At 41.0% G+C, this 11232-nt stretch overlaps 1 protein-coding gene across 4 annotated transcripts in view; it reads left to right on the plus strand.

The window, feature by feature from the left end:
- The window catches only part of SBNO1 (strawberry notch homolog 1), a 30947-nt gene extending 21323 nt beyond the window's left edge, over positions 1 to 9624 (plus strand). For all 4 annotated transcript variants that reach the window (XM_086855268.1, XM_086855267.1, XM_086855269.1 and 1 more), the window contains 12 exons: positions 354 to 489; positions 906 to 1018; positions 1119 to 1190; positions 1639 to 1738; positions 2247 to 2321; positions 2571 to 2717; positions 2796 to 2890; positions 3027 to 3119; positions 3528 to 3665; positions 4139 to 4215; positions 4911 to 5104; positions 5935 to 9624. In XM_086855268.1, the coding sequence (XP_086711394.1) occupies positions 354 to 489; positions 906 to 1018; positions 1119 to 1190; positions 1639 to 1738; positions 2247 to 2321; positions 2571 to 2717; positions 2796 to 2890; positions 3027 to 3119; positions 3528 to 3665; positions 4139 to 4215; positions 4911 to 5104; positions 5935 to 6077 (1383 nt within the window). In that variant the 3' untranslated portion in view covers positions 6078 to 9624. The remainder of the gene's footprint in view (positions 1 to 353; positions 490 to 905; positions 1019 to 1118; positions 1191 to 1638; positions 1739 to 2246; positions 2322 to 2570; positions 2718 to 2795; positions 2891 to 3026; positions 3120 to 3527; positions 3666 to 4138; positions 4216 to 4910; positions 5105 to 5934) is intronic.
- The last annotated feature ends 1608 nt before the right edge of the window (positions 9625 to 11232 follow it).

An 11232-nucleotide genomic window follows, 5' to 3' on the forward strand; every position in this document is an offset into this window, starting at 1 on the left:
TTTTCTTTGGTTTGCTATTGGAGAAAGTCTGTGTCCCTCCCCTTTTCCTTCTGAAGTACAGTGTCAGGGAGACCTGCCCTCTGAGATGGCAAGTCTTTGTTTGCACAGGGAGTTATTGTTGAAAAGTAAAGCAAAACTCCCTGCTTTCACTCAGAAAAGTTCATTAGCATTTCTAACACTGATACAGAAAGCCACACCTTGCTGCCCTTCCTCTGCCTTGTGAGTAACAGTGAAACCATTCCAGACCCATGTTTGGTAATAGCTGTAAAACGAGATTTTTTTTTTTTTTTTTTTGGAAACTGAAGCTTGATCTTGGATTTATTGCTAACTAAGGGCTCTTTTCTCAATCAAAGAACATTGCCATCATCTCAGAGGCTGCCAGCTCTGGTATCTCACTGCAAGCAGACCGCAGGGCCAAGAACCAGAGGCGGAGGGTTCACATGACCCTGGAGCTGCCGTGGAGCGCGGACAGAGCAATCCAGCAGTTTGGTAAATCACTCACTGTGTGTCCTTACCCAGCAGACTCAGGAATAACAACTGAACTTACTGCTAACATGGAAAATCAGATTAACTAGGCCACCTCCTAAGGACCCCTCCAGTCTCTTGTAGCCATGAACAGGAATAGCTTTGTCTGTGGTCACAGCTGATCATCTTGAAAGCTTTGAAAGAAACCTCACAAATAAACCTAGGCTGCAGCTTTAGATTTTCTTTCATGAATTAAGTGTCTTTATAGAAGTTGCTACAACTTTCAGAGTATCTCTGTTCTACCTTCTGTTTGCTGTGTTAGAGCAGAAACTAATTTTAACTTCTACCTTTTTTCCTTGTTCTTCACAGTTCATATTTTATTAGAAATATTCAGTGAAATAGAATTTACCTAATATACATGCTACTATTTAATTATCCAGGAAGAACTCATAGATCCAACCAAGTGACTGCTCCAGAGTATGTGTTCCTCATCTCTGAACTGGCAGGAGAGCAAAGATTTGCATCTATAGTTGCTAAAAGACTGGAGAGTTTGGTAAGATGTTTTAAGAGGTCTGATCCTTCCTTTGAGAAAGTGCAACTTAGATTTCTCTTTCTTAAAAATTGTCTTTAACAACAATGATGTGTCTTAACAGGGAGCCCTCACCCACGGGGACAGACGGGCCACAGAAACTCGAGACCTCAGCAGATTCAATTTTGACAACAAGGTAACAATTCTGTTTCTGTTGGAGAATTCATGCTGTGGTGCTTCTTCCACAAATGACCTGTTGAGGAAGGTTCCTCTCTATCCCTCACCTTAACTGTACAATTTTCTTATGGAAGGCCTCTTTCTGTAACCCATAATTCTGTTTGTGAAGCCATGTGGAACACACATGTGTAAATCACTTTTCTGCTCTTGCAAACAATCAGTTTTAAGTAAATGGTGTGTGTCCTTTAAGCCACAATGAAAGATTAATTTGGCAGTTCTAATTAAAAATGAAGACTGGGCTGTTTTCTGTTATAAACTACACTTCATAAACATGATAAACAATTCCATCACTATTGCACAGAAACCTTTCATTGTGAATTATAAATCCCTGTTAAACCATGTGTGTGCCTGGGGCTGAGGCACAAACACTGGATGGCATTGATAGAGCAACTTTTTTTCTTACACAGTATGGCAGAAATGCTCTGGAGATTGTTATGAAATCCATTGTGAACTTGGACTCCCCAATGGTCTCACCTCCTCCTGATTTTCCTGGAGATTTCTTCAAAGGTAAGATGATGCACTGGCTGCAAGAGCTACCTTTTGATCCTTCTCCAGTATGCAGAAAATGGAAATACTGTTAGAGCTGTAAAACATAGTTACAATTTAAAATACTCAGCTGAGACAGAAGGGAGTAAAGGCCCAATGAGAGTCTTTGCACATTGCTTGAATGTTGACATTCACACATGAAATCAGGTCTGTGAACTCAGTGTAAGCAGTGTTCTGTATCTGTTTGGCCAGTGTATTATAAACAGATTTTTGTCTTCATTTTCTCCTTACCTGTTGCAGCTGTTCTCATGCATGGTGCCATTGGTGCTTTCCCCTGCCTGTGCATCCTGCAGGGACAGAAGGCAAAGCTGTACCCTGCTTATTGATGTATTAGGTAGAAACTGCAAGTTGTGGGAAATGAGGGGTGTCAGAGGCTTTGGAATCAGATCCTATGGCTAAACAAGCTGTTACTTCACTGAGTTATTTTTAGATGGCAAAGCAGCTATGATTTAACTTTTCTCTTTCCTAGATGTTCGTCAAGGATTGATTGGCGTAGGCTTGATAAATGTAGAGGACAGATCTGGAATACTGACACTTGATAAAGGTACTTGGGTGTTCAGTGTATCTGTAGAATGTCCCTGGCGACATCTTATGTCATGGCAGTGGATTCCCAGCAGCAGAACTGAACTTGTAACTATCTAAAAAATGGCCTTTTTGAAGAACTTAATGTTTTCTGCATTTCTGAAAGAATGTATTTAAATAGTGTTTGTAAGAGTCTGAATACTGATTGAGGGCTTGTGGCTATCAAACTTAATCTTTGACCTAATACGTGTATTTCTTACTCTTTTTGAAGATTACAACAATATAGGGAAATTTCTGAATCGAATTCTTGGCATGGAAGTCCATCAGCAGAATGCTTTGTTCCAGTACTTCTCTGACACGTTAAATGCAGTTATTCAAAATGCTAAAAAGAATGGAAGATATGACATGGGCATCTTAGGTGAGTAAATAATTTCACAGTGCTCTTGAACTTCAGAGAGAACAGAGCAACAGAATAAAACCCAAATTTCCTTTTCAGATTTGGGCTCTGGGGATGAGAAAGTGAGGAAGGCAGATGTTAAGAAGTTTTTAACTCCTGGATATTCTACCTCTGGACATGTAGAGCTGTACACAGTAAGTTAATCCTGTATCGTCTCTGTAGGAACTGATAATGTTTGCTAGTAAATTTTTACAATGTGTTCAGTTCCCATGTGTGTAACTGTTGTAAAGTCTGTTCCCACTCAAATACCCCTGCACTGCTCTCCTGTAGATCAGTGTGGAGAGAGGAATGTCTTGGGATGAAGCAACAAAGATCTGGGCAGAACAGACAGGTCCAGATGACGGATTTTATTTATCATTACAGGTAAGATTCTTCTGTCTCTTGGATTATGTTCAGAGGTTTTAGGGGCTAAACTGAAAAACTTATTTATTCAGTTTTGCAAAATACATTGATTCTTACATTAAAATTAACTTCAAGATTTTTTTTTTAACACTGAGTATCAAAGTCTTCCTTTTACCTCCTCAAGATATTTTCTGATAGGGATATGAGCCCAGATTAATAGCTCTTACTTAAACTTGCACCAGGAAACTTTGATTTCACTGTGAGGTTAATGTGTGTTACTGTGTTCTAGAGGTGTGTTACTGTCCTTGGTTGTACTATTACACACTCTTATTACTCTGTAAAGAAAACTATATGGAATCACTTAAGCAGATACTTTGATTGTGTTTTAATTTAGGAAGTTTTTGATTTGTCTTTTTTTTTATTTTCCAGATAAGAAATAACAAGAAAACGGCAATTCTAGTAAAAGAAGTGAATCCTAAAAAGAAGCTTTTTTTGATATACAGACCAAATACTGGGAAACAACTCAAGCTAGAAACATGTGCAGACCTGAAAAAGAAATATAAGAAGGTAACCATTAAAGCTATGCTTATTTTTAACTTAAAAAAACTTGAAAATAATTATAAGGACTTTAATTTTTTTGTATTTATGTATAATTTTGACAAGTCAAAAAGTAGGTTTCTTTCTCCAGAGCAGAGCTTTTATTTGAGTCTTCTTAAGCGGGTCTACATGTTTTTGGCATTCCTATATCTAAATTATCTGTGGTGTGGTAATAAATAATGAGGTTCCTTAGGGTCTAGCAGATGTTGAATTTGCAAGAATTTAAGTGAACTCGCATTGAAAAAGCACTGAGCTGTGTGTAATCATTTTGCTTATCCTTGGAGTTGAATAATTTGAAATTATTATAATGTAGGATGCTGTACCTCTGCACACCGTCCTGATTTTGGTGTTTCTTCCCTTCTCATGATAATGACAAAATTGTTTTTATTCTATGTTAGTTTTGATGTGTTTTACTTTATTCACACTTTGGATGACTCTTCCAGGTACCTTCTGAGGATGCTCTGCCACACTGGCTGGAGCAGTACAACTCCTCTGCAGACACCTGCACCCACGCCTACTGGTCAGTGTTTGTGCTTTGGCTTCTACTGCTTCACTTTGCACTGCTTTATCACTGCTTCTGTCCACCCTGTAAAGTCCTGTGTTTCTTGTGCCCCATGACCAGTCAAACAACCCAGCTTCTGAGTGAAAACATCAAGATTTGCACTTGCCCTAAGTTCTAATACATGAGATGAATATTAATGTATAACTTACTCTGAGTAGCTTGTGCTTGAAGTGTCTTAATCTGTCCTGTTACTGTAGTCTGATAGTTGGAATGTTACTGGGGGGAAATGTTTAGAGATGAGATGGATGTCAGAAACAGCTGTTCCTCTGCTGCCTCCTGTGTGTCTGAACTCGGCTGATGGCTGAATTCCTGAGGAACTGCATAACTGGTAGCAGTTTCAGATTAATATTGGAGCTTCTGAAATACCCTGATCAGATACCAGTGTCCTGTAACATTCTCCAGCTCTCAGGTGACCTCAGTGTTGTTATCTTTGACTCAAAGCCCTGCCTGTGCATTTTGTAGGTGGGGGCTTAACTAGGCCAACCCTTCCCAAAGCTTTATCATTACCTGTGCCCAAAGCATCCTTCCCTTAGTGGGTGTGCAGCCCTTGCTCGACACTGAATGCGCCTTAAATAACCACAAATCTCATTTTTAATGCAATTAGAAAAACTTTTGTTTGCAGAGTGGTTTTGAAAGCTTTTCTCTGTCTCCAGGAGAGGCAATTGCAAGAAGGCAGGCCTGGGGCTGGTGTGTGAGGTGGGGCTGCGCTGCAGAACCTACTACGTGCTGTGTGGCTCCGTGCTGAGCGTGTGGACAAAGGTGGAAGGAGTCCTGGCCTCGGTCAGCGGCACAAACGTGAAAATGCAAATCGTTCGCCTGAGGACAGAAGATGGGCAGAGGATCGTAGGTAGGTGCATGGGCTGCTCCTCTGCTGCACCTTGGAGCAGGGGGGGCTGTAACTGGTGAGTGGCTCTGTGTTGGCAGCCACGTGGCTGAGTTTGGATAAATGAGGTGGATAAAAGAAAACAGAGGTAGAAGTGCAGCTGTAGAAATCTTCTACAATACAATATATTGAGGAGGGTTAATGAAGGCAGGTTTCTTTTTCAGCCAGGTTTTGGAACACTTAATTTAAGTTCTCTGGATTTACTGCAGCAAAAATGTCATGCACAGCCTGCTTCACCCAAGGTTCTTTGACATCATAATGGCTTCACTTCTTCCCCCATTTTTGGCAATGAATAGTAGGCCTTTGAAATAATTGTTTTCATGTTTTTTGAGCTACTGTCTTCACTGAACCTCATAGCAAAGACCTCAAAACAGGGACTCAGAAACCAAACTCTCCAAACGTTTTCTTGAATGTGGACTTCCTGTGGATATGCCAATATCATGGCAGCTCCTCCTCTAGTACCAGTTTTCTAGGATGTTGGAAGTAGGTTTTAACATGTTTAGACTTGAATGGTGATGTAACTTCTGTGAGACTAGAAAAGCAAAAGTAGCTGACTTCTCATGACAGTGGGTAACATGAAAATAAAGTTTGTTGTCAGGCAAAATGGGAACTTCTTTCTCCTGCCTCACAACCTCAAGGAAGAGCAGGACTTGTAGCTGTGCTGATTAGACCTGACATCAGCACAGTCATTACTGAATGTTGCATAAATTAAAGGGTGGACTCATCAGCCTGAGGTCTTAATGAACTCAACTGATGGCATTTTTGTGAAACCATTGATGTGTTTGTGTTTTCAGGTTTGATCATTCCTGCAAATTGTGTGTCACCCCTCGTGAACCTCCTGTCAACGTCCGACCAGTCGCAGCAGCTCGCAGTGCAGCAGCAGCAGATCTGGCAGCAGCACCACCCCCAGAGCATCACCAACCTCAACAACGCATAAGAGGACAAGCTACAGGTGTTGACTTTGGTGTTTGAGGAAAAGGCTGTAAAAGCATATCACTTGCATAAAAATCAGGGACAGATTCCAAAGAAATATAACTTTTTCAGTTCAGTTGTGTCTCGAATACTTTGGGAATAAAGAGATCTAAAAAGGTTGGTAGAACTGAAAGCCAGCAGTTGTTTATGGTGGTGCATCTGTCTTTCCTTATGCTCTCTGTAGTGCTTCCTGTTTGCTTTTACTTTTGGCCTTTTAAGCTACAAACCACAATTTGTTTGAAAATGCTTGAAAATCCCCAAGCAGGCTTTATTTTTATCTTGTCATACAGTGCTCAGGGTTTAACGCAGTGCATCGATGCCATTGCTGTGAGAGATCTCGAATGCATGTATTGAGTATATATATAGAAAATATATATTGGGTTTTTCTCTTCAATTTGAGTTTATAAAAGCATGAAACCTAGAGGTTGCACATCATGCATTCAGGTTCCTTCCCAGTTTCTGTTTGACAGTGCATGTCTTTGGAAACGGGCATGGACAGCATAAACATACGAGACAGGAATTCAGAGAGAAACACAATCTTAGTTGTACAGCATTGGTTATTGCATTTTTATAGTGTTTATACCCAGGTGTTGCATTTTTTCTGGTTCTCTCCTGGGAGTTATATATTTGAGTCTACAACATGTTCTTTTTGTGATAAACATCTTAAATTAAAATTAGTTCATTTTTAATGTATTAATGGTATTCCTAATGTGTACTGCAGAGATGGCTGGATGCCTGTTTTCCTTAAATTGAAGCATTTCCTTAATCTGAGGTGGTTATGGAAACTTAAGTGCAAATTCACTTCCATCTGGCATACAATCTTATATTTTTTACTTCATTAACGTAATTTAATTTGTCACTTGTAAGATGAAACCTTACTTGAGCTGTAAATTAGAGAATGGGAAACACTTGAGGGTTCCGCTGTATGTGCTGTTTCTGTTATGTTTAATATGTTGTAAGACATTGTAGAGTTTATCTGGAGCTGTTTAAAAGAAATTGTAATGTACAAATGTGAATAGTCACTTATCTATAATATGGGTAAGTTTTGTTTTGCCTATAATAGTAGATGTTTATAAGAAAGTGAAGGACAATGTTTGTCATTTCTTGCTTGCACAGGTTGCACTATTGAAAAATTGAGATTGTATAAACCTGTCCAAAAAACTACAAGATAATGATCTTGTAGATGTCAAATAAAAGTTATTGTACTAACAAGAAGTGGAGTCTTGTTTAGGCAATCACCATATTCCAAAAAAACTAACAAGTCTGTACAATTGGAATTCGACAGGACTTGGCATGTTCCAGGCTGCTCTAACCAAGCTTCTGTCTTGCAGCCCAAATCTCTCGGCTGAACTCGCTAATGAGGCAAGAACTAAACTCTGTCTAAACATCCGTGTGTGCTTTAAGGAAGGCTCAGTTCCAGAGCAGGATGGCTGCAGGTGTGGCACCTCTGAAGCACTCGGTGAGCCACTCAAGGGTCAGAGAGAGCAGGGCTGAAGGGGGTTCCCTTATGGAATTATTGCTCCTGGGGCTCTGGTAATGCTCCTGTGCCAGCAGCTCAGTGCTCACCAAGCCGCTGCTTTTGATAATGGAAGGAAGTTTGCCCAATTCCCTCAGCCCCAGCCTGAGCTGGTCAGGGGGGATGAATCCCTTGCTCATGCTTGGGATAACTGGAAATGCAGATCTGGAATAAATCCTGTCCTGCTGCACCTCTGTAAATACCTGAATGCAGGTGCTCGGTGCTGGGGGATCTTCAGTCTGCTGGGAGCAAGGGGAGGGAGCCTGAGCACTCTCATAGCACTGGGAGCTGATGATGCCCTGGCAAACTCTGGAGCACAGGGTGTGGGGGAGGCTGTTCCTGTGTTCTGTACCCACCAGGGGATGTATTTGGCACCTATTCCAGGAGCAGGGCTGGGATTTTGAGGAGTTGTTGACAGATTACTACTGCAGCAGACAGCAAACCAAAGTGCCAGTAACTGCAGGCTGAGTGTGGACTGCCCTGTCTCTGCTGCTTAATTGTTACTTGCTGTAGAAACTTCTGCCATATGAGATGGTGATGTAACATTTTAGGTCTTGATCCTCAATAAAATAGTTCTGGAAAGGGTAGATTCATAATTAGTAATTTTTAATTTTTTTTTTTTAAATGGTGATTTAAATACACTCAATTCCTAAGTGCTCTTCTCAGCCTGCTGTGCTCACTTTGATTGTTGGGATGAGCACATCTGATATTCCCTGTATTGATGAGCAAACCACACCACTTTGCTTCAACCTTTTAAACTTCCCATGGACTTTTGTCTCCTGAAGGAGAAAAAAGCTGACAGTACTTCCAAGATCCATAGGAACTGTTCCTGTTCCAGAAATCCATTCCTCTACTTGCTCTTCTTTGCCTGCTCCTTTCACCATCACTGCCTTGGCTTTGCCATCCTCTTACTAACACAGCTGCAGCCATGGCTCTGGACTGTTGTAACATCTTGAGAGTTAACATCAAAAAATAAGAAAACAGCCTTCAAGCCACAGCAACGTTTTCTCTCTTGAAAATTCCTACTCGGTGCTTGGGGTGTGGATTTTGGTGTTTGTTCTCTGCATGAGCTGCTGATAAAGCTGGGGGAGAAAGGGAATACAAATTGCCCTGGATGGGCAGGAATAGTGAGTGGTGTTCCTTTGCAGCACTGCCTGTGAGACAAACATCCTCCTGGGGAGGAAAAAAAAGACCAATTATTGCATCATAAATTACCAGGCCAGGCAAGGGTGGTCTCTGTATTTTCCTGCTTGTGGGGTATTGATCTGCTTTGTACAAAATGAAATACAAAATGCTTTGTACATCTGAAATGGGTATAAAACCTAAAAAGGACAGAGGGCTCTGGTAACAGGGGCAATGCCACGTGTAAAATGGCAGCAACTGTGTGGATTTTGGAATTGTGCTGCAGAAGGGGAAGGTACATATTTGAGTTGATTTGGGAACTGAAAACCCAAATTCTGGGTTCTCTTTTCTAACTGTCCCTTGACAGCAACTAAATTATGACTTGTTAACTAGTTTCATAATTAAGATATGTCTGGCATGATAAATGCAATTATAAACCCCCCTCAAACCCTCCTTGCACTGCAAGTATTCCACTTTTTCCAGTGGCTTTGTGGTTCAGTGGGAGCACACACTTCTTGTAAGGACTTCAAATTCCCCAAAGATGCGAGTTCTCTGTTCCATGTGTAGTATTTTCTTTGTAAATGGAGAAATCTCTGCAACCTGTAAACGCTTGTTCAAGTGAATTATCAAGGGGTTTTGTATTTTTCTTTTGTGTTTGGAATAACTTCACTCGGCTCCCAGCGCAGTCTGTACATAAATAGAGCCTGTTTGTATATAGAGGTGTTAAAGGCTACTGAATTATTGAATGTAAATAACTCTTGTTTTCCTCTGTGGTTTTTTCCTTCATGACCTTCCCAAGATGTATTCCTATTTTCTCAACCTGCCACATGGGCAGCTTGTGTGTACTTTGAAATATATATAGAGCATATATAAACCTTCCAGGGTGTGTGTGTACATTGTAGATGTGTTGTCATCATTTTTTTTTTCTAAACTCTGTTGTCTGTCTCTCATGATCCTTTTGATGCTCTGTGGGTTTATTCTATATTTTTAGTGTAAAATGGATTCCCTTGAGAGAAATGGACTCAATATCTTTCAGTGATGTGTTTTGACTTCTTAGTGCCTCTGTCACAGAAACAAATATTTGAGTTTTGATTCAGATTGTTTCCTTCATTGTTTTCAGCATTTCAGAACTTGAGCTTTAATCCTAGAAACATTTCTATTTTCTTCCACTTACTGGTAACTCCAGCTGTGCATTCAGTGAGCTCCAAAAATCAGAGTTCTAGAATGAAGTTCTAACATGTCAAAGTCTATTACTGCTTTTATGTTAAATGTGAACCATCTTAAAAGTGCTCCAGAATGGCAGTGATTGAGAGAAGATGTGATATTGTAATGTTATTTCCTGGGAAAATTTTGATCTTCCTGTCACATCTAAATGTTCTAAATGCACATAATGAAACTTTCTTACCTGGGGACAAAGCAGTGCAGATTTTTAATTGCCAGGTAAAAATAATATATTTATATTGAAGGTGAATAAGAAATCCCATTAATTGTTTGTCTCTTGCTGAGCTCTTGAGCTCCCAGCAGCTGTCCCGTGGGTTTGGCCCTTCCCCAGCTGCAGGGAAGGGCTGTGGCCGTGCAGTTGTTCCCTGAATTCAGCGGTTTGCCAAGCCTGACCGGAGCCAGGGCGAGAAGTGTGCAGCTGCAAATAGCAACAAAATACTTCTGGTACTTTCTGTGGTCTCTGTGAGCTTTAAACAGGGAATGGTGAGAAGGAAAGGGGCTGGTGGTGTCAGTGCTGGCAGCTGCAGCCTTTGGTTCCGTGCTGGGGGCTGGAAAGGGACACTGCTGGCAGGAGGAACAAAATAACACAAACACAGCCTGGGGAACCTCGGGCTGGCCCTTCCCTGGGGGCAGCATCAGCCCCAGGTGCTGCTTCGGTTGTAGAATGAGTTTAAAAAGCAGCAACTCTCTTCTTTTCAGGGAAGGAAAGGCTGTAAGCTGCTGTTTCTCAGCCCCACTTAGAGCAGCTGCAGGCAGGTTGTCCCTAGAAGCTTGTGCTGAAGAGAGTGAGATGTAAAACCCTGGGGAGAACTCCCTGGATCTGATGTGCTTCGTTATTTCTTTGTTGGCCCAAAATAATTTTTGAGTGAAAGAGGTTTGAGGCATCACTAAGATTCAAGAATAGGAACTGGACAGGGTTAAGCTGAGGCCAAAACTCATGGAAGAAATTTTTTTTGCCTGCTGCTGAACCAATATCCAGGATTCTGTGAATCTGGCAGCCTGTGTGTGAAGGATGCTGAGATGTCTGTGTGGAAGCTCAAACTGAAGCATTTGGTGCACTTAAAACAGGAAGCTAAACCAAAATAAGAATTATATTCAGATTTAGGCGATGTCCTGCGATGTCAATAGCTGAAGTAATGTGTGTTCCATTTTATTTTGTAACAGCTGACTTTGGTTGGTGTCTCTGAACTTAGCTGTGCTTAGGGCACCACTTCAGTGAGAGGGGCCTCTGTGGAGGAGTAGTTTTCCTACACCTAATTTG

The sequence above is a fragment of the Cyanistes caeruleus genome, chromosome 18 (genome assembly GCF_971803275.1).
Source record: "Cyanistes caeruleus chromosome 18, bCyaCae1.hap1.1, whole genome shotgun sequence".
In the NCBI taxonomy this organism is placed as follows: domain Eukaryota; kingdom Metazoa; phylum Chordata; class Aves; order Passeriformes; family Paridae; genus Cyanistes; species Cyanistes caeruleus.